At 37.0% G+C, this 26,442-nt stretch overlaps 1 protein-coding gene across 2 annotated transcripts; it reads right to left on the bottom strand.

Annotated features, from left to right (window-relative positions):
- Positions 1–625: 625 nt before the first annotated feature.
- On the bottom strand, positions 626–26,416 carry LOC105501005 (chromosome unknown open reading frame, human C11orf88). Of its 2 annotated transcripts, XM_011926706.1 has the most exons (7): positions 26,191–26,416; positions 25,637–25,675; positions 25,079–25,149; positions 16,177–16,257; positions 3,858–3,917; positions 3,207–3,259; positions 630–889 (listed from the first exon to the last, which is right to left on the bottom strand). In XM_011926706.1, exons 1-7 carry the CDS (start codon positions 26,414–26,416, stop codon positions 832–834), a joined length of 588 nt encoding a protein of 195 aa, XP_011782096.1. In that variant the 3' UTR covers positions 630–831. The 2 variants fall into 2 exon arrangements, with proteins under 2 accessions (XP_011782097.1, XP_011782096.1); XM_011926707.1 differs by lacking the exon at positions 16,177–16,257 and having other exon boundaries at positions 626–889.
- Positions 26,417–26,442: the final 26 nt, after the last annotated feature.

Below are 26,442 nucleotides of genomic sequence, written 5' to 3'. Positions count from 1 at the left end.
AAACATGTTGCTACTAAAGCTTTACTATAAACACTTTCCAGTTCTTTCTTTCTGACAGAAGGGGGCCTGGATTATGCTAAGATCTCTTGAAGGAGGGATGGGGAAGAGCATCTAACCCTGAGTAGGACGCCATATGGACAATGCAGAAGGAACAAATCCTTAATCTTTTCTTTTCCATTACATAGCAAAGGGAATGAAAGTGAGGGAGATTGGCACTAGGTTTATGTACGTGTGTAAAATGTAGGCACGTGGAGCCAGTTATTCACAGAGGTAGAAGCAACTCATTTCTGACTTCAGACATGTTCCAGAAATGGAACAAACCAAATTTTGCTAAGTGGGTTTCTTATTAAAGCAAGTAGACTTGAAGTTTTCAAAATTGCCCTTTCATTCCTATTTCCTGGTTGTTTTTACTGGTGGTCTACAAGACACATAAAGCCCCTGCTTCTTGCTTACCTGATCGTCATAATATAGATCTAGAATAGAAATTCTGGAAATACTCTTCAAATGAAAACAAGATAAACAGGAGTTTGAGAGTGTGGTAAGATGAAAGAGATGTATGGTGTGGTGTCAAACAGTAGTACCCAGTAAGTAAAATAGACACAAATATTCAATAGCTGGTAGAATTCATAGACGTCTGCGTATGTAACCTTTATTTCTTTATTTTAACACGAGTATTCACTAACTGGTAAAATTCCTGGAAATCTGCATATTTAACTTGTATTTCTTTGTCTACTATAGTGTTGCCAGTGATCTCAATGATCCTGATCTAAGAGAAGGTTGTTTCCAAAGTGAAGATATAAGTGAGCCATCCTCTGTCATGTGTCAAGCAAATTAGTCCAAGGCTTTGACTTCTTCTTGGTCTTCTTTATCTGACTCTGATACCACTTTCCTGTTGGTAGTAATATCAGTCAGTTCCAATACACAGAACTCTGCCATTGTGAACATGATGTAGCATGAAAACAGGTTTCGAAAATTCTCCCAGTAAAAATTCACTGTTGTGGATTCTATGTGTTGGGTTTTGCAACCAAGTATAAACTTGTATGTGGGAGAAGTGGTTATGATACTGTGAAGTGTGGTTTGGAGGTACAGGAGCCCTCCTACCCTAAATGTGTTTTGTTTATTCGAGAGTCAGACTCCTGAGATTTCATCATTGGCAATTGATTTTTTTTTGGATTACCCATTGTTGTATTTATTCAGACTTCTTTTAAAATGCAAATATTCTGGGATGGATAATAAACATATTGCCACTAAAACCTTTCTATGAACACATTTTCCGGTTTCTTCTTTCTAACAGAAGAGGACCTGGATTATACTAAGAAGATCTGTTGAAGGAGGAATGGTAAGGGGGCATCTGTGTATGTAGGGAAATTATTTTACAATTGTGTCTAAAATAATTAGAATAGTTTTTAAAGTTTATAAATTAATGTATGGTATGCAAACATCACTTTCCAAATTGGCTAACACTGAATTAGATATTTTTAAACTAAACTCTTTGTTATAAATACTTTCTGAAGTCCAGCACGTAAGCAGTATGCTGGCATTTTGGATGACCCACTTCCTCATGGAGCTTACAAGATAGTTATAGACAATACAAAAATTATGGGAAAAGTTAAATAATGCAAGCAATAATAAGAGTTAAATAATTATAAAATATGGACACAGAGTAGTGCATGATTAGTTGCCCAAAGAATGTACAAAGAGTAACTAGAGGCTGGGCATGATGGCTCACACTTATAATCCCAGCACTTTGGGAGGCTGAGGCGGGTGGATCACGAGCAGGAGTTCAAGACCAGCTTGGCCAAGATGTGAAACCCTGTCTCTGCTAAAACTACAAAAATTATCTGGGTGCGGTGGCAGGCACCTGTAATCCCAGCTTCTCAGGAGGCTGAGGCAGGAGAATTGCTTGAACCTGGGTGGCAGAGGTTGCAGTGAGCCGAGATCGTGCCACTGCACTCCAGCCTGGGTGACAGAGTGAGACTCCATCTCAAAAAAAAAAAAAAAAAAAAAGTGTAACTAGAAGAAGTTCATAGTAAGAAGATATCACAGCAGAATAGAATGAAATTCAAGACTTCAGGATGCAGGACAAAGTTAACTTACAAAAGGAACTAAGTAATTATTTAAATTATCAAGAAAAGTATCTGCCCAAGCTGTGAATGTTTTATTATTAGGTGGGTCAACATGGGTAGTAGCAGGAACATTCTGTGAAAATACATGCAGAAATCTAAGGCACCCAGACATATCTATTGATGTTATTTAAGTAGCAGTCTTCATCCACTATTTGTATCGTTAAGTCACTCTTGATTGGGCTAGTTTTGCTTCATCTGTAGAAGCTAAGTCAAATTGTCTGGCTAAAAAGTGAGAAATTAGGTTGCTGAGCATTGTGTAGATAATATAGCTAGGTGATGAAATGATCTTTTCATTTTTTTTCCAGAAGTTTAAAAAATTAGTGTAGACATATTCTTTCTTCTTTAAGGGTATGACTTTGATAACATTAAAGACAGTTAGCCTCAATACCAATGAGAGAAAAATCAAAATTCTATCACTTTCTAACTGTTTCTCCCTGAATGTAGTATGAAAATGAATATTTGTCAAATTAATGTTGAGTTAGCCGCATCGGTTTTTAGTCATAATACAAAAATGGAGAAATTTCTTATTAGGGGTGCGTTAGTGATTAACTGTTGCTTGCTTATTTCCTTTAAACTCTTCTAGACTTAAACTGTTCCTAGTCCTGCTCTGACATTAATCCAGAGATAAGGCTACTCCCTCATCATTGAGAGTTTGCTACATGAACTTAGTTTTAGCAACCTTAGCCCACTCAGAGCTGGTGAACTACAAACACCTGCTGATTCACTAAAGAAGTGGGCCAGGTGTGGATAGGGGATAGTGGAGTCAGGAGGGCATGATGGTGGGTGGCTATATAGCCCAGGATGGTAAGGGAGGGACAGAGAATGTGCACAGAGCTTCAAGGCTGAGCTGCTTTCTGTTTTGCACTAACTTATGCTTGTATATTCCACAGATTGACAAGTTCGTACACAGGCTTTAATAGCTATACAGAGAAGAAAGTTTTTTCAAGGCAAGAAGTCTGTAATACACTGGGGTGGGTTTCTGGAAGATTTAAGGATAAGTGGGAAAGTAAGAAAAAAGAAGTGCTTCCCTACACAGTAAGTTAAAAGGTGAGAGAATATTTTTGACAGAAGTCAACTTACTTTGCTTTGTGTTCTTTGATTTTTGGTTTATAAGGAAGGGAAATCAGTTCTTTCTGAAACAAAACAAAACAAAAATCAAAAAGGTAAAATTTTACTTCTTGCACTGACTGCAATTTACTCACTTGAAAAAAGCTGAGGTAAAATCATCAGAGTTTATAAAGACTAGCTTCTTAAATCTGGAAACTGTGGGGTCAGAAATGTTGCACATTAGGGAGTTTGGGGTTTATTCAGGAGTGTGTGTTTTATACATCCACAAGTTTACATGATGCTATTACTATTTTTACTAGGTTTGTGTCTCTTCATTTAACATTTATTTTTGTATGATCTAGGCAAGCTCAATCATTGTAAATAAATATTAGCACCAAAATAGCCCATGTTAATATCTTACAGCTTTATAATATGTGAACAATAAACTCCACTGACAATAATACCTCATTTCTTATGCCAGGAGGGCTGCAAGCTCTGGAGACAGTTTTGATTTATCAACGATTGCCAGATTATCTGATGTCTGTACCTTGCCCCACTCTGGTATATCGATGGCTCTGGACTATAGCTAGCTAGATTTAAGGGTTCAATCTATAAAACCTCTGCAAATTTGCCACAATTCATCCCTTGAGATAGATTATCCAAATGCCTCACTATTGGTCTCACCGAGATCCTTTCTTCTCTTTGTTTTCTTAAGAGTTGGAGAATCTCTTCTCTTGTTTTAGCCTGTTTAAAGAAAGAAAAAAGTGGGTGTCTTGACTCAATAATGAAGACTATGCCTATGGAAGGTAGAATTCTTCCATTTTCATCTTGTATTGGCAGAATTTTAAAATATTTTTTCCCAAGATATATTTATATATTTTTGTGCCAAAATCCTGTTTTTATTCAAGACAATGCTGCTTTACAAAATGTTTTTGTAAAATATTAAAATGCTGTAAAATTTTATTGTAAAATAATAAAATGCTGCTTTACATAGTTGACCCTAAATGGAGGGTTTTTTCCCACCTAATAATAACTAACTTTTTAAAAATAACGAATATTTATTAAGACCTTACCACATGAGCTATGATAACAGGTTTATAGACATTATGTCATTATTTTCTTATAACAACTCAGAAGTTTGACAGTGCTATTACTCCACTGTATAGGTGAGGAAACTGAAGCTTAGTAAGGTTAAATAACTTACCCAAGCTATTAAGTGGCAGAACCAGATTTGATTCTAGCTCCATTTAGAAACAAAGCTCAAGCTATTGACCATCACACTAAATTGCCACTAATGGTGGCAAGAAGCAGGATTAGCAAGCTCAACAGCATGCTGCTTGCATAGGGCAACAAAACCTTATTCTTTCATCTCTCCTATTTCTAGCTTAGATATTGAGACCTGCCCATTCTCAGGTAAGTTCACCTAAGTGCAAAAAGCTAACTTAGTGCAGGCCTGAAGATTTATCAATATATAAACTATAAAAATAGGCAAATATAGGTTCCATTTTTTTCATAGAATTCATCTATATAAGTTTTGGAGATAGCCAGGCAGAAAATCACCTCTGGTGTATTTGAGAACAAAAGAAAAGCCTGATAATCTAACATCAAACAAATAAAACTTATAACTTCAAATGGCCAGATAAAATCAAAGAAATTCTGTTTAGATCAAGCTGCAAGAAAGAAATAAGAAGTGAGAATAGACATAGATTTGTCATAGCCAGGTGCAGATTCTGTCATCTACCTAAATTTATTGAGTACTTTCCCAGGGCTGCTGTCACAAAGTACCACACACTACATGGCTTAAAACAGTATTTATTGTCTCACAGTTTGGGAAACTAGAAGTCCGAAATCAAGGTATTGGTAGGGTTGTGCTCCCTCTGAAACCATAGGGTTTCTTTGCTTCTTTCTAGTTTCTGGTGGTTTGCTGGCAAGCTGTGGCATTCCTTGGCTTGCGTAACTCCAATCTTTGCCTTTGTTGTCACATGGCATTCTCTCTGTGTCTCCGTCTTCACGTGGCAATCCTCTTACGAGAACTCCAATCAGACTGGATTAGGCGCACAACCTACTCCACTATGGCCTCATCTTACTGATTTCATCTGCAAAGACCCTGTTTCCAAATAAGGTCACATTCTGAGGTACTGCTGGTTAGAACATCAGTGTAATTTTTGCATGTGCGGGGGCGCATATTTCAACCCATAGTAAGCGCCTATGATGTAACATTATGTGCTAGTGGCTGAACATAACGCAATTTCTGCCTGCAAGGTGACTGCAGACTTACGTAGCAGAAGACAAGTAAATAGTTTCAAGTGTGCTATCTGGGATTAATATAGGGTACAATGAATGAACTGAAGATCACTTATTAAGACAGACGTGTGTGTGGAGTAGGGGTGGGGACTCAGAAGATGTCCCAGAGGAGGTGATGTCTATGCTTTAGACCTGAAAGTGGTAGTCATCAGATGATCATGGAGACAAAGTGGGGAAGAAAGCTTTTAAGGCAGAGGAAACAGCGTGTGCAAAGCCCCAGAAGCTGCTGGGTGGCTAAGTACTTCTTCGGGGCAGTTCCCCAGTCCTGATGGCTCATCTGCTAAAGAAGCTAGAAACCTCAGGCATGATCCATCAAGACACACAGAGCAGGGGCCCACGCTGGGCAGCTGTAATCAGTGTCTGGGCTGGTGAACTGGGTGCCTTGGCTTTGCATCATTCTGTTTAAGTGATATGAAGCTTGCCTTTTATAAGCCTGCAAAGTTTTAATTTTATTTATTTTGAGATAAGATTTCTACATTTTACTTGAGTTTTAAGTGTCATATATCACAGTTACTGAAAGAAAAAAATTCAGAGTACGTTTGAAAACTGTTTCACAATATCTGTCAGCTTGCATAGATTGAATAAAATAATGTCTATAAAGACCTGGGATATTTTCAATGCAGGTATTCAATGTTAGTTTCTTTTCCAACTTTTCCATTACACATGTATTCAATCAGTATTAATTGCTCTCATACTGTGATTACATAGCACTTTATACCTTTATTATAGTATTGATCTTACTTCTGCTTTATCTCTTAGCTGCTATCATGTCTCTGTCAGAATCTTACTCATCTCTTTATCCTTCCTTAGAGCTTAGCAGTGCTTTGTATGTGATACTCAATGAATTTTTGTTGAATTGATTGAGTCATGATGTATGAACGCAATCATTGTACTGTGTAATCCACAATTACTGGCCTAAGCAAAACACAAAAAGTTTTGGAAAGTGAAATTAAACAGTGGGTAGATTTAGTTTTAAAAAATCCCCTATGAACAAAATTATATGATTATTTTCTGTGTAACTATTGGGAAATCATGGACAAGTTATATTGTCCTGTGCTGCTAATATAAAAAGACAAACATTTAGTTACAAGATTCAAAAATAATAGTAGAATAACAAATATATTCATTCATTTTTTTCCTTGACTTTAAGTTCTTTTTTATTATAAATGACTTTGATACTTAAATATCACATATCACATAATACACCAGAAACAAATATTTCAAATATGATCTGATTTCTGCCCCCTGGACATGTTTCCTGGAAATAAATAACAAAACTAGTGTAAACAATTGTGTTATCTAAACAAAAACATTGTGGAATATTCCAGGAAATCTCTGCCAGGAAAGCTAAATACAATTCAATGGTAAGAGAAGATCCTTATAACTTATATTATTAGTAAGGAAGCATAACTTACTTCTTAATTTCATATTGACAAAAAATTTTCATTTCTAATTATAATATTTTGGTTGGGCTTGTTAATGGAATTTTATAAGACTTTATAATTGTTTAATTAATTGTTAATACAAGGATTTCAGAATTTATATTTATAACATCTATGACCATAGAACATCTTTGACCATTGAATATTAACTTATATTTATATATTTTATTTATGATTTATATATACACTAGTCCTGAAAAAATAAATTGTGAAATAAAATTGATTCCAGAAAATTAGGATGTGATATAACATACACATTTAATGTCTCATAGATGGTTAATGAATTTTAGTGTCACCTCAAGAGTTAAATTGCCTGGTTCTCTCCTTTTGACTTTTCAGAGCCAAATGACTTGAGTGGCAATATGTATTAGTGGAGTCAAATACATTTGGTTTGAATCCTAGTTCCGCTGTGTGTTGAATGGCAAGTTCTAGCTTAACTCTCCCGCCTGGTCCTCCTTTCCCCACCGCAACTATGCAGTAATCACTGACCTTTAAGTTAGAGCTTTGTGATCTTGGGTAAACCAAAGAATCCACAATCCCAGTTGTGGATTTCTAAACTGTGAGGAAGGTTGTTGTGAAAATTGGAGATAAAAATTGCTTAATGAAATGCATGACATATGGTGAACATTTAATAATTGGTAGCTATTATAACACTATTATTAGAAAATTTTTCTGTCAGTGCTTTTAAAATCTTGAAAAGAGTAAGTAAAAAGAGGATAGATTGTCTGCTATTTGTGTACAGGCATGAAGGAATTCTTATGATTCAACCTGTGACCTATGGTTCAGTTGGTGAATACAGTTTGAGGGAGGAAAGGAGAAACAAGGAGAGATGTTTAAGGTATGATTTGTTATTAAATATGCAGTGCAAATTCTTCTGACCACGAGTTTTCTGGTGTGTTACTAACTTTCTTTTCAGTTAATATTCAATTATAAAAAAAGCTCTTAATAAACACTAGACTTTAGAAGAAAGGCCCTTTCTTCTCAGGACCTGGTTCCCACATACAAACTGCATTTCTTTCTTGGACTATGATTGAAATTTTTAGACTGAAACATTCATCAAAAATAACATGAGAGGCCAGGTGTAGTGGCTCACGCCTGTAATCTCAGCACTTTGGGAGGCTGAGGCAAGAGGATCATGAGATCAGGAGTTCGAGACCATTCCTGGCCAATATGGTGAAACCCTGTCTCTACCAAAAATAGAAAAATTAGCTGGGCTTGGTGGTGCTTGCCTGTAGTCCCAGCTACTCGGGAGGCGGAGGCAGAAGAATTGCTTGAACCTGGGAGGCAGAGGGTGCAGTGAGCCAAGACTGTGCCACTGTACTCCAGCATGGCTGAGAGTGAGACTCCGTCTCAAAAAAAAAAAAAAAAGGCAGTGTTTTTCTCTGATTATCTGTCTACATAGTCAGAAGAAATTTTCTCTTGATTACCATAGTATGAAAGCTGAATTACTGAATATAATATAAAAAAATCTTACAAGAGTATTGAATTGATTCCAGGATCAGTTCTTTGCTTAGATACTTGGCAGTCATCTCAACACACAGAGAATCAAAGAACTCTTGAAATCAGTATGAGATAGTAGTTAAACCCCTTGGCTCCACTGTCAGATGGACCTGAGTTCAAACCCTTATACTATCGTTTAGATGTGTGACCTTGAAAAAGTCACGTTCCAGCTTCAGCTTCCTCATCTGTAAAATGGAGGCAATCATAGTGCTTTCAACAGAATTATTCTCAGGATTAAATAAGAATGTGAGTAAGACGCAATGCACACAAAATACATTTAGTGCATGCAGTTAGTTCTCAAAAGTATTATGTAGGGAGAGGAGCAGATAGTTGGAGAGAAAAAAACATTAAGAAGATAGACTAAGAAATACTGAGGGAAATGTTTTAACTCAAATGAGGATTTAAAAACATTTTAAATTCTTTCCATTGACTATAAGTGCAATATATGTACATGGTATAGACATCAGAAAATGTGAAAAAATACACAAAGGAAATGATGTTTACATAAATCCAACTGCTAAATCTAAAATATTAATGTAAGTTTTAACATTTTAAACATGTAAACATTTCAGAAGACCTTAAAGAAGCTCCAAAATAAAAAATCTATGGACTTAAAAATAATTCATCAAAAGGAGAAAGGCAGCTAAAGAAGCTGTGGGCTAGGTTAAAATGATTATAACAAACATTATGCACAAAGGCATGGAATCAAGCTAGGTCCTCATCAACAGTGGACTGGATAATGAAAATGTGGTACATATACACTATGGAATACTATACAACCATAAAAAGAATCAAAAGCATGTCCATTGCAACAACATGGATGCAACTGGAGGCCATGATCCTAAATGAAATAAAGCAGGAAGAGAAAACCAAATGCCACATGTTCTCACTTATAAGTGGGAGCTAAGCATTGGGTACACGTGGACATAAAGATGGGAGCAATAAATACTGAGGACTACTAGAGGGGTTAGGAAGGGAGGGGCACAAGGGCTGAAAAACTACCTATTGGGTACTATGCACACTACCTGGGTGACAGGATCATTCATACCCACATCACACAATATTTCCATGTAACAAGCCTGCCCTGAATCTAATGTATGCCCTGAATCTAAAAAAAAAAAAAATTGAAATTATTTAAAAAATTATACGCAGGGATGAAAAGAAGATAGCAGTCCACTTAAAAATAAATGAAGATCATGGTGATAAGCCTTGCTTGACTCAATCAAGATGTGTGCTTTGAGAACTAGAGAGATGAAGGGTAGGATAGCTTAATGGGATGTTGAGAACCTTGACATAAAGATATCTCTATTTGAACTTGGTTTAGTAGAAGATAGGCACTTTGTTTTTTACCTCCATATAATTAAGTTAGAAATAAAAACAGTTAAAAACACCTCATACACTGAAAATTAAAAAGCATACTTCTAAATAATTGATAGGACAAATTAGAAATCTGAATAGAAATGTAAAATACTTAAAATGGAATAATAATGAAAATACTATATAGCTTATGAGATGTAGCTAAATAGAACATTGAGGTATATTTATAGTTTTAAATTTGTATATTAGGAAAGGAAGTGGAAAGTTAAGAAACAAAGTGAAAAGAGAAGGAAGTTAGAAGGAAAAGAACTAACCCAAAGTTGAAGGAAGAAGTAATAAAAATCAACTATGGATAACTAGAAAAAAAAAAAGATAGAGGACAATCAAGCTAAATGTTGGTTTTTTTTGAAAAGACTATTAAAATAGATAATACTTTGGCATAATTATGAAAAAAGATACAAATGATTAGAAATGAAAAGAAGTAATAACTAGAGCTACAGCAGAGATGAAAAAGGTGTTAAAAACACTATGAGTCTTTTGCACCAGTAAATTTGAACATCCAGATGAAATGAACAATTTCCTAGAGAAAATAAACTTACCAGAAGAATTCAAGAAATAACAAATAGGCCATTTTATCTACCAAACACCAAAAGGAAACAGGCAAAAAACCTATAGGCTTATGCAGAGTAGGACCATCTCTATCACCTCAACTAATTTCAATTACCATTGACTAATCAATTGGGTTCATCTAGGGTTAACTTGAGTATAGTCACTATATTACTCATCACTTCCAATAGTGCTTCAGCTTCAGTCATTTAGCCTTTTCATAGGTTTCTGACAAGTGTTGTAAAGCAAGTAAATGGTTGAAAATTCCTTTCCCAGTTGATTTCCGATGGGGTTCTATTTGAGACCACTTCTAGACTTTCAGAATCATGACATTCACCTTTTAATCTATACTTGTAGAGGGAGGCATCATGATACATTTAATTACTTTTTACCTACAAAGGGTTAATTAACTTTGCCCACACATTTCTGCTCTGTGTTTGAAATTTCAAAATATAACTTCAGTGGTAATTTTTCTTTTTGCAGGCAATAACTAAAGATATGATTAAGGGGGCCGGGCGTGGTGGCTCATGCCTGTAATCCCAGCACTTTGGGAGGCTGAGGTGGGTGGATCACAGGGTCAGGTGATCGAGACCATCCTGGCCAACATGGTGAAACCCTGTCTCTACTAAAAATACAAAATTAACTGGGCATGGTGGTGCACACCTGCAGTCCCAGCTACTCAGGAGGCTAAGGCAGGAGAATCGCTTGAACCCGGGAGGCAGAGGTTACAGTGAGCCAAGATCGTGCCACTGCACTCCAGCCTGGGCAACAGAGAGAGACTCCATCTGAAAAAATATATATATATATGATTAAGGGAAAATAATATGAGTCTCATTTTAACACTATGAGCAAGCCAATCTTTTGTCTTTTAATCAGGATGTGGATACTTGGGTGATCATGCCTTTAGTAATCTAGTCATCATCCTTTGAGAGTTACCCTTTTAGTCAGAGCATTTCCATTTAATACTAATGCTTATTTTGAACCTGCTAAAATTTTATTTTTCAATCATGGTTTGTATTGAAAAAAAGGATTGAAAAAAAAGGAAGAAGGGGAAGCAGAGAAGATAAAAACAAATTTTCACTGAGTAACTACTAGATGTTGGGCATTGTGTGAGTTTCTTATAGGTAACCTAATTTAATCTTTATAACACAGTGAGGTGGGCATTACTATTATTACCTCTTTACAGGTAGAAGAAACTCAACTACATAAAAATGAACAACTTTTATCAGAGTCACTTAACTAACTAGTAACTGGCAGATCCAAGGATTCAAACTCATTTCCAGTTCTGTTGGACGTCATTTCCTGTGCTTCTTTTGCCACACTTCAAACACACAGACTTCAAACACACACACACACACACACACACACACACAGAGTGATGGAATGGTTTCTTCATTCAATCTTTACTCTAAAAATGAGTTATCATTAACCATGGTGAAGAAGAAAAATATATTCTCTGCTCTCACAGAAACATTCTTATTCTCATAGAAAATGCTTGCTTATCAGAATATAGCAGGTGGAGCAAATCCAGCTTGAGCTCAGCCTTGATCACAGTTAATTTACTTATTTGAAGGTATCATGTGGCCCTTTGCAAAATGTGGCTAAAGGGTAAAGATAGTTGAATTATAGTGGTATTTGTAAACTGAGGAGCTTTCTAAGATCGTAGTGTAAATGAAATGTTTATGCAAGGATTTTAAATTATAAATTAATTGTAAAATGGGAATTACATTCCAAATTCAGAATATTACCTAGGCAGAGACAAGGTTCTATGGTTTGACAGAAATTGAGAACATTATCTGACTTTTATTTCCTTGAGGCTCCAGAATTTAATTTTTTTTTTTTTTTTTTTTGAGACAGGGTCTTGCTCTGCCACTCAGGTGGAAGTGCAGTGGCATGATCAGGGCTCACTGCTACCTCCACCTCCTGCCTCCTGAGTTCAAGCAGTCCTTCCACCTCAGCCTCCCGAGTAGCTGGGACCACAGGCACATGCCACCACACCTAGTTAATTAAAAAATGAATTTTTTTGGGGGGGTAGAGATGAGGTCTCTCTATGTTGCCTAGGCTGGTCTTGAACTCCTGGGCTCAAGCCATTCTCCCACTTTGGTCAGCCTCCTGAAGTGCTGGGATTACAGGCATAAGCCACCATACCTAGCCTTAATTTTTAATTCTATCCCAATGATTGAGAGTTAACTGTCTATAGGTGTACTAGGGAATTTCACTTCATATTCAGAAAGAATCTGACTCCTCAGTGGGTTCCATTTCATTTTTATCTTACAAATGCAATCACGAGGAAGGTGAGAATTATGATTGACTTAAGGTTTTTATCCATTTATTTTTTTTATTTATTTTTTTTTTTGAGACGGAGTCTTGCTCTGTCACCCAGGCTGGAGTGCAGTGGCTGGATCTCAGCTCACTGCAAGCTCCGCCTCCCGGGTTTACGCCATTCTCCTGCCTCAGCCTCCCCAGTAGCTGGGACTACAGGCGCCAGCCACCTCGCCCGGCTAGCTTTTTGTATTTTTTAGTAGAGACGGGGTTTCACCGTGTTAGCCAGCATGGTCTCGAACTCCTGACCTCGTGATCCGCCCGTCTCGGCCTCCCAAAGTGCTGGGATTACAGGCTTGAGCCACCGCGCCCGGCCCATTTATTGTTTTAAAAAGTCTCACATTTGGGCCTGGTTTTAAAAAGCAGTATACACCTTGGCTTGCTGATGTTGATAACAGAATGCTTCAACTATGAATTGACTCTATGAATTTACTACCATTCCCTGTGCCTATTAACTGAGATCTGCTATGTTGATTCTACAACTACCATATAGGAAATTTATATCTACTGTAATAATAAGATACAGAACTGTTGGACCTCAAATTATCTACTATGCGCTTTAAAAGACAGGCTGAATAATCAGTGAGAAGGCTTTCTCCAGTATAATCTGATTTTAAAAGATAGACCTAACTATAGTAATCTATGGGAGTGGATGGAAGATGTTAGAGGATTATTAATCAGAGAAAGGAAGAATGCTGACTTGCAGGAAAAAGATGCAGATCTAAGCACCTTTCTATACCTCCTGGAAATTGCTTGATCTTGGCTCAATTCCTAGGTCTGACATATATACTTTTCATTTGAAAAATAACAACTTACTAAAATGAGAAAAAAATTAGTCATTACATAAGAGGGAGTCAATACAATTTTTCTTTTTTTTTTTTTTTTGAGACGGAGTCTTGCTCTGTCGCCCGGGCTGGAGTGCAGTGGCCGGATCTCAGCTCACTGCAAGCTCCGCCTCCCGGGTTCACGCCGTTCTCCTGCCTCAGCCTCCCAAGTGGCTGGGGTTACAGGCGCCCGCCACCTCGCCCAGCTAGTTTTTTGTATTTTTTAGTAGAGACGGGGTTTCACCGTGTTCGCCAGGATGGTCTCGATCTCCTGACCTCGTGATCCGCCCGTCTCGGCCTCCCAAAGTGCTGGGATTACAGGCTTGAGCCACCGCGCCCGGCCACAATTTTTCTTAAATGCAGATTTCAATCAAGTATGAATTTATCTGTTGTGAGGAAAAAAATGTGTATTTTCTTAGTTCTGTTACATATATTTTCTTAGTTCTGTTACATATATTTTACCAATAATAATTGCCTGAAGAACGTAGATTTTAAAACATTTACGCACACACAAAATGCATGCAGAGCAGAAGTATAAGTGATTTAAAAAACTGCTTTAATATTGCTTTAAAAGGTACTTATCTTAAAAAAGTAATAAGTGAGATTTGTATTTTAATATTGAGAAAATATGAGCATAAAATGAGCACTGCATTTTAAAATTCAACAAAGTATACATATATTGAGGATAACTCTATTTGATTGAATTATATGTTATTGATGATTCAGTTTGCAATAATTATCAAAGCTTTTCCTTAGCAAAGACTACTGAGTCTTGAAGATTTTCATTGTTGCTAGTTATACAGATATGATGAGTGGGTGAATGATACTGACCTCATCTTTCAGATATGTCTTTCCTGTTCTGCCCATAAGGACTTAAGAAGGAGAGGTTAGGGATTCCCCACACAGATCACCTCAAACTTCTTCTCTGGCTCATACTTCTTCTTTGAGTTTCTAACCCATATATTCACAGGCCTGACAGTTCACCTGCTTTTCTCAAAGGCATCTCAAACTAGGTAAGTCTAAACTAAACTTGTAGTCCCTCCCCTACAAACCCCCAAACCTGACCTTCATCTAATGTTTCTTGTTTCAGAGAATGACACTACCCATCCTGTTATACAAGCCGCTAGAAAACTGAGTTATCTTTGATACTTTGCTGTACCTCACCTTCCATATCTAGTATATAACCCTAAATACTAGTTATTTTACTTCCTAACTATCCCTTCAATCTATCTGGTCTTTCTCATTTACCTGCATGATCCTAAATCACATCGCATCACCTCCGGACTGAGGTTTTGTGATGGCCACCAGTCTGGTTTTTCCACTTCTGCTCTGGCCACTTTCAATACATTCTCGATATTACAGTCTGCTGATCTTTCTCAAGCAAATGTGATATTCTCATTCCCCAATTTAAACCCTTCAGTGGCTTCTTACTGTTCTTACTGGAGCCTAACCTTCCTCCCACATTATCACATTGGCCATTCAGCTTTTGACATGTGTGGTGCCTGTTCCCAGCACAGGGTCTTTGCACATGCTGTTTTCGCTGTCTGGAATGCTCTTCCAATGTTCCCTCCACCCTGTCTTTCTGACCTAGTTAATGCCTGTTCTTCCTTTAAATCTCAGTCTGGTTAATCTTTGTAGAAATCCTCCCTGATTCCCTTGATTGGATCAATACCACCCTATTAAATTATCCTAACATCACTGTAATTCTTTCAGAAATATTCCTCTCCCTGATTAGACTCCAAATTTCATATAAGGGCAGAGTTCGTATCTTTGACCCATTTCCCATTTGCCCCGAGAACACTGTGCTGGCAGTGAGCTGCACTTTTTTTTTTTCTAAATGGGAAATAGGTTAAAACATGTTTTGTTGTTGTTGTTCATCATTGTACTCCAGTGCCTAGCACAATGACAGGCACATATAAGTGCTCAATAAATATTTGTTGAATGAATCTTGCACAATTCTTCCAAATAAAATTCCCCCATCTTTTGGGCCCATGATTCATCTTACTGTTTGTGGCTTTGCTTGGCCCTTCTTGCTTGAACTTGACATTGCCTTTTCAGTGTTGTCCTCTAACTTGCCCAGATTTCTTTTGAAGCCTACAGAGTTTTCAGTTGCTTCTGGCCAACATTCTGTAAAGTTCAGCTCGGCTCCATGATTTCAGTGCAGGGCGCCTACATGTCTGGAGTAAAACCTAAACAATGTCCAATCCAACTTCACACATACAGACTAATGTCTACACTTATACTATCAGCTATTTTATCTATTGGCATCATTTATGACCAGAAACTCCAGAGAATGCAAAGATAATATATAAAATGTAACCATAATTAAGAACTATCTTTTTTCTATTTTTAGTTATTCAGTGCTCCAAAAATGTGTCCTTTATAATAAAAGTTTCAAAGTTTATCCTAAATAACTTTTAGGGTTTATTTTTTAAAACAAATTGCTAAATTACTGTTACAATGAAAATATGCACATTTTCCTGTTATGTGTGGTGGCTCACGCCTGTAATCCCAGCACTTTGGGAGGCTGAGGTGGGCAAATTGCTTGAGCTCAAGAGTTCAAGACCAGCCTGGGCAACATGGCAAAACCCTCCCTCTACAAAAAATACAAAAACTGTAGCTGGATGTGGTGGGGTGCACCTGTAGTCCCAGAAACTTTGGAGGCTGAGGCTGAGGTGGGAGAATCACTTGAACCCAAGAAAGTTGAGGCTGCAGTGAGCCATGAGCATGCCACTGTACTTCATTCTGGGTGACAGAGTGAGACCTTGTCTAAAAAAAAAAGAAAAAAGAAAAAGAAAATACGCACATTTTCTTTAAAAAGCTATTCATCAAAGCTTATATCAACAATAAAATCAAATAGATTTTTGAATTTTTTTTGACTTGGCCAAGAAAGTCAAAATAATCATAGTTAGGTCAATTTGTCTCCTGTATTGATGGTTCTAAACTTTCTGGGTTTTCTGCATATGGCAGTAAGGAATGACACAAACATAAAGCAATGTGATTGGAGTTGGGAGAAGGGTATATGCTTGTAGTATGCTGCTTTCTTTCCTTCTTTTTTTGGCCAAACATCTCTTTGGTACCAAAGTTCTAGTATGTGGAATATTATCTTGTCCCCTGTGTCCAATTCCTCATCTCAATTTCTTGTCTAGCATTCCAGGTTCTCTGGGACAGGGGTTCTGCTCTATTTTCCACTCCTGACCCTACATTCCAATGCCCATGGCAGGGTTTTTCTTACATGCTGTTAAACCGTGGCATGATGTTTTTAAACTTCTATCAAATTTTTCTGGAATCACTTCCTTTGGAGAACATGCAATGCTCTGCTCATCTACTGTGACTTTCTTCTGTGACCTACAGAGCACGATGTACTTCCACTCTTGTCCGTTGCTCCCACATCCTTTTGCTCAACTGACTGCATGTCTGTTCAGCACCTATGAGTCTGTGAGGCCTCTGGGTCTTGGTTAATATATTCTTGCACGTTTTCCTGTTAAATGAATACTTCATATGACATCTAGCTCGAGGAACTGGGCTATCATGCAGAATTTGGTGCAGACAAGTTAGATAATCCATTTATTCATTCATAACATTTATTTGGTGGGTCAGGAGATCACCTATTTGTTAGGCCCTGTGACTATAATGTCAAAAAACCCATGGTCCTTCACCTTAAGGAACTTTGGAAGCTACAGGAGAAACAGATCAATGACACCACAGTACTATATTTCAAGGATGATGACAGGGGGATGCCTGGGATCCTACAGAATTAAAGAAAGAGGCATTTATATCAGACTAGGAGACATGTGAGGGTGAGAAAAGGCTTGACTATGACTATTGAACTGTAAACAGCTAATTGTAGGTATTAGCTAAATGGGAAGAAATGGGAGAAAGGCATTTCAGGCAGAAGAAACTGTAGGTTTAATGTCACGGAACTCCTTGGTGGGTTCTTGGAACTATAAGTGGTTCAAAATGGCTGTAATATGAATTGCACTTAAAGGGAATGGTGGGTAGATGAGGCTGGGGAGGTATGGCAGGAGGCAGATAGTGAAAGTCTTGGTATATTAAACTGTGATTCAACCAGTTTTAGGAATACAGTTGATTCCCATTGTTTGTCATAGTTATGTTCTAGAATGTCACTACAAACACTGAATCAGTGAACACTAAACCATTCCTCCTAGGTTCCTGCCAGCCGATGGTCATAATGTTTCATCAATGGAACAATACATAACCTTGTTTTATGTGTGTTTCTGTTTAAAGACACCTTAAAATATACTGTTGAATTATCAATATTAAACTCATGGTAATAGCACTGTAACTCATGCCTGAACAAAGCTTATCTAATGCATATATTTTATGCAGAAGGCACATCACAACCTTCTTGCACTTAGGAACATCAGTACTTCAAGGCCATTTTAAACAGCAAAGTCACCAAAAAAGAGCAAAAAAAAAAGAACACTTCACATGAAATAACAAAAAGACTCTTGTTTGGAGTTATGAGAGTGAAACACCAAGGCAAAGCATCACCTTGTTCAACCTCAGCTGTGAACGTTGTGTGTTGAGCAACTCAAAAAAAATTTTTTTTGAGATGGAGTCTCGCTCTTGTTGCCTAGGCTAAAAGGCATGATGTCGGCTCACTGCAACCTCCACCTCCCGGGCTCAAGCGATTCTCCTGCTTCAGCCTCCTGAGTAGCTGGGATTACAGGCATGTGCCACCACGCCTAGCTAATTTTGTATTTTTAGTGGAGACAGGGTTTCACCATGTTGGTTGGACTGGTCTCGAACTCCCGACCTCAGGTGATCCACCTGCTTTGGCCTCCCAAAGTACTGGGATTATAGGCATGAGCCACCGTGCCTGGCTTCAATTTTTTTTTTTTTAACCACTTTCCACATGTCTGCAAATGACCATGCAAGTGCCATGGGTATTGATTTTGGGGTTGTGAATAAACTATAGCTAGTAGGCAAATTTGCACATAAGGAATCCATGAATAATGAGGGTCTTACTATATTGCCAATACAGTGGCTTGGGAACGGTTCAATTTCAAGAATGAATTAGACAAATGACTATATCATCAGACTCTGAGGCTTTCTTGACCACATTTTATGTGACTAGAATACATTATCACAGAAAATGAGAAAGTGAAGTAAATATAGATACATCAATCATTTATTATCTAGCTCTGATATAATTGCCTAAGAACGTTTTCATCTTGCCTTAGATAGAGGCAAAGTACAAGGGTGGATAATGGCTTTAATTTCAGATGTGTCATGGTTATTCTCTGAGTTACCTGATCCACAGAATCATTCTAGTTCTTCAATAAACCCAAGTTGATTTGCCCTGCTGCTTATAAAGTGTTTACTAATTTTAACAATAAGGATGCATGTAAGTGGAACCAAATAGATAGTTCTGCATTAATTTAAAAAAGGAAAAATGTACATGATCCTTTTTTGCTTCATTTTGCATTTAATAGTTTCATTTAATTATGTTTTATGAACAGATAATAAATGTGGATCCTTGCCCAATATTAGCTCAGCGTTTAAAGTGTTTTTCATTTTGTTCTTAAGGTGAAATGTATAGAAGATATAATACACAGATCTCTGGAAAAAAGAGGAAGAGATGCATTTGGGGCATGTCCCTATGGAATTCTGAGGCTGGGTCTATATGGGACAAATGAATTCAGCAATTTTTTTTTTTAACTACTCTTTGCAGAGCAGGGCTACCCCATAGGCAGTGTGCCCAGAGTAGCTGAATTCAGCTATTTGATCCCAAATCTCATTCCCTTCCTAATTATGATTTTACAGACTGTAGATGTTACTAAAGAAGATTTAGAGGGGAACCTCATCTGTCGACTGAAAATGTTCCCCAACATTGAATGACTTTTGAAAACGAAGTGGTACTTATGGATGATATAAAAGCATAAAACATATTTACATTAATATAATATTTTAATTATCATTTACTATCAAAATATTTGCTTGTTACTATAAATGCACAGTCTGTTTTTATGACTCTTCCACTTGAATGCTTTGACAAATTAGGAAGAGAAGAACAAGAATTTAAATGACTAAACATCCTTTATTGGTGAAGGGGAAATCCACCACTTCTTATTGGTATTCCTTTTATGGAGGAAAAGGAATTTTATAAATATTATATTAGGGTGGGAAAGCAAAACTAAAAGCCAGGTAACACTTACTGAGAAATTTTAGGTTTGTCTCGGAAGTCAATCCCTATCATTTTGATACAAAAGAGGATTTTCTTTTATCTGAGCATCTTGGCAATGACACTGAGGAAATTCCCTACATTTTTGCTTTGGTTCTCTGAAGTTGACTTATAATGATTCAAAGTATCCCTTTCACTTCTTTGAAAGTGATAATCCAACGGTTGATAATGTTAAAAAGTTTTCCACTTTCATGACTCAGTGTCTAAAAATACAACCTTTTGAAGTTCTAAGATTTTTTTTTTTTTCTTCTGAGAATACAGATTACAGTTCAATACAAGTAGGTATTAGCTAAGTGGGAAGAAATGGGAGAAAGGCATTTCTAGGCAGAAGAAACTGTAGGTTCAATGTTACAGAAAAATGAAACACCTTGTTGGGTTCTTGGAACTACACATTTGTAGTTCAAAATGGCTGCAGCATGAATTTCATTTAAAGGGCAATGCTGGTAGATGGGGTTCCAAGACCCTCAGTGGTTGCCTGCAACTGCAGATGGTACCAAATCCTAGATATACTATGTTTTCCCTTATATATACTACCTATGATAAAGTTGAATTTGTAAATTAGATGCAGTAAGAGATTAACAATAATAACTAATAATAAAACAGAGCACATAACAATATACTGTAATAAAAGTTATGTGAATGTGATCTCTCTCTCGGTTACTAAGTCACTAACAGGCATGTAGTGTCTACAGCATGGATCCACTGGACCAAGGGATAATTCGTATCCCAAGTGGGATGGCACAGGATTTCATCACACCCTCAGAATGGCGAGCAATTTAAAACTTATGGATTACTTATTTCAAGAATTTTTCATTTAATCTTGAATCATGGTTGACTGAAACCAAGGAAAGTGAAATCATGGGAAGGAGGACTACTGTAATGTTCTCATCATAGCATAACTTGCTTCTGGTTCAAGGAAGTGCCATATAACAAACTTTTGAGGAAGACTTATACTATGGACATTATTGGTTGTATAGAAAGTGTAACAGAACAGATTAAAACCCCATTCCCAAATAAGGAGCATGCCTGGGATGTTGTTCTGCAGATTGCATATTTTCCCTGTAAAAACCTTTGGTTTATATTCATTCATGTTAAAACTATGATTACAGATCATTTCCAAATATGTCATTTACATATATGCCTTCAAATACTGCTCTGACCTCTCCTTCCTTCTCCCAGCAAATGAATTATTTATAATTCTTTTCATAAAGAGATAATCAGCTAAAGAGCTTTCTTAAAGGTGGCAAAACTAGAAAGCAAATTAGTTTTATGATTTCAAAGAATTAGCTGACTATCCACTTATTATAATGTTTTCAGACTACTTTAGAATTCTCAAAGGAAGAATAATGGTCCAGTGCAGTGCTGTGAGGTTTCCTTTATGGACATAGTAAGCCATTTAATCTTGACAGGCTCAATTGTTTTTGATTTCCTGCCATGGATATCCATCACAGAAATAGCAGTTGTGATTAATAGCATTTTGATCCTAACCAAAAGCATTTGTTATAATGTATACCTGGAAAATATTCCAAAATGGAGAATAATATTCAAGTGTAAAAAACTGTAACAACTGAAAAATCAATATCCATTGAGGAGAGAGGGTTATAAAGGTACTTTCAGGAGAGAAATTAAATTCTAGATTTTCATTAATTTTAAGGAGAAAGTGGAAGAATAAACCTTAAAGAGAATTTATGGGTAATGTTTTTTCCCAATTTGAGATGAAAATTATACCTGGAATTTACTTATTAATGCATATGTTCAAAACATGTAGAAGATTCTTTTAAACAGATCATTGTAAATGTTTTGTTAGTTAAAAAGATAACCTATCCTCATCTATTTTCTAACATCAAGCTAAAAATTCTAGAATGGTGGTGGCAGCAATGCAGAGATAACATTATCAACTTAGAAAAAAGTGGTATCCAAAACCAGATTCTGTTTCAATAATTACAGGGAGTCATGTTTCCTCCCATTATATCCATAACCCATGAGATAAAGCAGAATTAGGGAGAGAGGTGATGTGCTAACAGATTAGACTTTGGGTGTATTCTTGTAAAGATTATCAGCCTAGAAAAATTTGCCAGATGAGTCTATGCAGAAAAAGCTAAACAAAATTGAAATATCAGTATATAGGGCCTTCATTTATTCTGTAATTCATTTAATTATGCATTTATTTATTCAATAAACAAAGATTTACTGAGTTTCAATAACCAAAAAGGCACTAGGTTAAGCAAATAAGGCATGACCCCTGCCTTTATAGAATGCATTTGTTGAGGGTAAACTGTGGCCAGGCGCTTCACATACCTTACATCAACTCTAAGTGGTGGATATTTTAAAAAAAAATCATTTTCTCTTTTATATATGAGGAAGCTGAGCATCCCTGGAGTTAAACCAGTTGCTCAAGGTCACACAAATAGTAAGTGGCAGAGTTAGGCTTCCAAACCCATCTTGTTGTCTCCAAAATCTACTACACTGTGGTGCCTGTAATCTAGGAGGAAAGAGATAAACATACACAATGACTGACAATACACATCAGAGACTGTACAAATACTATGAGAAAGGATATGCGGCTTGCCGTGGCAGCACAGAGAAGAAATCTATTTATTCTGCTAGTCTCTGGGTAATCCCTGAGAAGCCTTCACGGAAGCTGGCATTTGAGTTAGGCCTTGAAGGTAGATGGGGAAGAACATTTCAGGCGGATACATGAAAGTGCACTGCAGAATGAAGAACCAGCTTATAGTTCCAGAACTGAGAACAGTGTTTCTCACATTTGTATTCATACCATAGTTTTGAATTTTAGAATATTTGGCAGCATACCTGAACAATGCCATAGTCAGCAATCATTGTGATACAACAAATCTATTATGGGATTAATTTCATGGACTTTGGAGTTAGGATTGCAGGCTTTGAATCTGCTCTGCCACTTACCGGTTATGGGGACTTTGGAAAATCATTTTAGACCTTGTTTGGCCAAATGGTGATAATCATAGTGGGCTATTTTAAGGAGTATATGAGTTAATGTATGTCAATTACTTAGTTTAGTGTATAGTACCTAATATACATTCAATAATTGGTTGTTATGAATACTACATTATATTATCTCAGAATATCTATTAGAGCATTCAGTTATTTCAGAATTCTCTTGGTTGCCTTTTTGTATTTTGGCATTGTTCAAATTGAACTGTACTAGATAGTACTGGCTAAGTTTCCCCATATACTAAGAAGGCAGTTTCAGTAACTTCTCTTTCTTTCCCAATGCCTTACTGTTTTGTTAGGCCTCTTGTCTTCTACTCTCAACAAATGGAATCATCTTCTATATTGCAATGCAGAACCACTATGCTTAATGTGAATTTGGCAGATACTATGCATGTTTAGGCATAACAAAAATATACTTTTCCTATTCATCACTTTGCGAGCATATACGTGAAGGGGCAAACAGTGTTCCTTGGCCTATGTGGTTGAGATCCGACTATACAGAGTTGGGGTGAGAGCATTGGAGAAAGCGGGGAGAGTGGTAGGAGAAGACAGGTTAGGGTTGGATTGGAAAGGAATTAGAACATGCTAAGGAGTTTGGCCTTGAGCTTGAAAAGGAAATGGGCAGCCATGGGGAAAAAAAAAGCAGGAGGGCTAGTACAATCGTATTTGGATTTTAGGAAGACAACTAATACATTGTGAGGGATTGCTTTGCATATTCTTTGTCTGATAAACTATAAATCCTTTAAAACCCAGCACCTTTGGGAAGCTTTCTTGATTTGTTACACCTGATTTTGATGTCCCTCAATGTGTTCTCGTAGTATTATGTGCGTACATCTATCATGATATTATAATACATAATAATTATTGACTGAATTGGCTGTCTCCTCCACTGGATTGTAAACTCCTTGAGATCAGGGACCACATCTTATCTTTGGATCCCCAGCAGCTAGTATAGTACTTGCAGGTTCTCAATAAATATCTGTGGAATTTAGTACTTAATAAGAATTTATAGAAGGAGCCAAGACAAGGAAACTAGTTCTAAGATTATTAGCCTAAGAGTCTATCATCATAACCTCCACTGGTAATTCACATCATATTGTCTTATTGTTTGACAAAAGCTGATAGAAATGTATTATAATAGTTTGTCTTTAACCTTTTATTTCTAATCCTTTCTTAAAATGAAATAAAATGAAAATTAAATTCCAAAAGCACTGAAGTTGACTTTTAAAGATTTTTAATTCACTGAAAATTAGGCTTTTCCCCTCCCTATAGTCTGGATATAAATATACAGTACATAATATTCTAAAGAGAGAATAAAATGCTGACTATTTCTAATTACCTAATTTGTTTGAGGGAATCACCAGTAGTCCACAAAGTGAATTAATGTGATCAACAAACTCAAATGCATTGTTCTGTAATTTACGTAGAATTCCCGATAAGTCTTTCAGAGTTTGCCAATATGTCCAATGATTAAAGATATTCAGCCAAAATGAATCCTCTATCTTTGCTTTTACAGTATAGGAAAAGTTACAGGAGTGTACTTTATCCATTAATCAAACAAAATGTTTCCATAAATCATTGTATTAATTGCTGAGTTAAAGGCCATGCCTGTATCATGAAAAGCAAACAAAGGATATTGCCAAAAAGACTAGTGTGCTTAGCTGATTTGACTACCCCAATGTGTTTAATTCCAGCCTTTAGTCAAAACAGGTCTAGATGACAGACTCATTCCTCTGATCATTTAATTTTGACCTATTAAGACAATCAATTCTATTTGATTTTTCCTGTTCTTATGATTTTTTTTTTTTTTAAGACATTGTCTCACTCTGCTGCCCAGGCTGAAGTGCAGTGGTGAGATCATCGCTCATGGCAGCCTTGAATTTCTGGACTCAAAGGATCCTTCTGCCTCAGCCTCCCAAGTAGCTTGGACTACAGGTATGCACCAGCAGGCCTGGCAAATTAAAAAAATTTTTTTTTTGTAGAGATAGAGGTCTTACTATGTAGCCTAGGCTGGTCTTGAATTCCTGGCCTCAAGGGATCCTCCTGCCTAGGTCTCCCAAAGCACTGGGATTGTAGGTGTGTGCTACTGCACCTGGCCTCTTATGCTATTTCTGTTCTCAGAACACTGTATATGGTTGGGGACCTTACTGGATGGAAAGTGTGTGACTCCACCTCTTTCCGTTTCTCTCTGGTTCTGTTGTTCCTATACATTATTGGGCTTTTACTGAGATTGATAATAGCCAATGTTGAATAGAATTTAATTTTCTATTGAAATTCTAATAAAGGTCTTCCTTAATTTGCTCAAGCTGATGCACTAGAAGTAGCAGATTTTTTAATATGCATGTGTTTAAAAAGTCAAGATTATTTAGACATTTAATGACAATCAGATGACCTTCTGAAATATTGGCCTACCTTTTGGAGATACTTTACTTTCTCCTCAGATTCCTGTATCTTTAGGGCTTCGGCAAAGATGTTTCTATTTTCTAGAGGGAATAAAGTCAAATTCAATCTGAAATAATTTTATCATGATTTTATACTAAAATTGATATAAAATTGGATACAGGTTGAAAGGGAATACATAGAGTAGGAAGGTAAACAAAAGTACATGTGGTGTATTGAAACTTTATAAACCAGATTTCCAAATAATTAGAGACTGAATTAATTAGCTATGGCTGCAGGGAACCTCTAATCTCTTTAGATGATGAGTAAGCTCTAGTCCAGAGACAAGAAAAGGTCTCAAAAGAGAAAATATCTGCAGGATCAGAGATTCTAATTTCTACATTCCTGTTCAAACTGTTAAAGAAATTTAGGCATTGTCCTCTGGATAAACAGGGTGGTCCCTGAGCAGGGACTTAGGTGTGCAATTCAGAAAGTTATACTACAGTGTACAGTAGTACCCTTGTACTTATTGCCTATTTTATGATGAACCTAGGAGTCAGAATGCTGAAAGGCATAAAACTTGATACTTACTGTTACTCACAAGGTGGGAAGACTGCGAGTGACTGTTCTCTAAAAAATACAAAAGGGAAGTAAAGAAATCATTGGAAAAGACCACAACATTAAAGGCGTTTGAATTTTTTATACCATAACAATTCCATAACAGTTTCCACATTCTAGGCCTCACTAGGGGCTTCCAGGTCCAGGAAGTTCATTAGTAATGTTGACTCCACCTTCATCTTTCTCCAGGGCTTTTCATGTTTGAATTCAACTGTGTATTTGAATTCAGCTGTGTAAACTGTCCTTTCAGCCAACAAATAGCATTTCCTCAGATTATTCTATATTGTTTACCAAATAGATGCTGTAATTTAAGGAAAACTTATGTGTGTTTAGATGTAACAAATATACCACTGATCCTTTTCGGGTGGAAGGGTTACTGGAAGGGTTCAGGAACTATACATGTATTTGTATGTACCTATAACTATTTGTATATACCATTGCAATTTATCCTGGAAGGGGCTCTGGTATCTGCAGGCCGGTTACGGTGGAGGCAGATATGACTGACAGGAGGCCGCTACTCTACTCACCAGACCCTCTGCTCCTCCGGGGCCGCGCCACCGGCAGACGCTGACTGCTGTCTCTGCGCAGCACCAGCTGAGATTCGCTAGGGGGATACATCGACGCCGAGATCCAGAACTGCTTAGCGAAGTTGGCATCTTGTTCCGAGGAGCCGGCAAATACCAGTAATCCCGGGGGGCAAATTTCCTGGGACTCCTTTCGGCCGCTAGGTTCTTCGCTTGGTCCCGTTTCCATGGCAACTGAGGACGCTCCTCCAAGCG

Source organism: Colobus angolensis, unplaced genomic scaffold (assembly GCF_000951035.1).
Source record: "Colobus angolensis palliatus isolate OR3802 unplaced genomic scaffold, Cang.pa_1.0 Scaffold7, whole genome shotgun sequence".
Taxonomy (NCBI): Eukaryota; Metazoa; Chordata; class Mammalia; order Primates; family Cercopithecidae; genus Colobus; species Colobus angolensis.
This window is presented reverse-complemented; position numbering and strand designations above follow the sequence as displayed.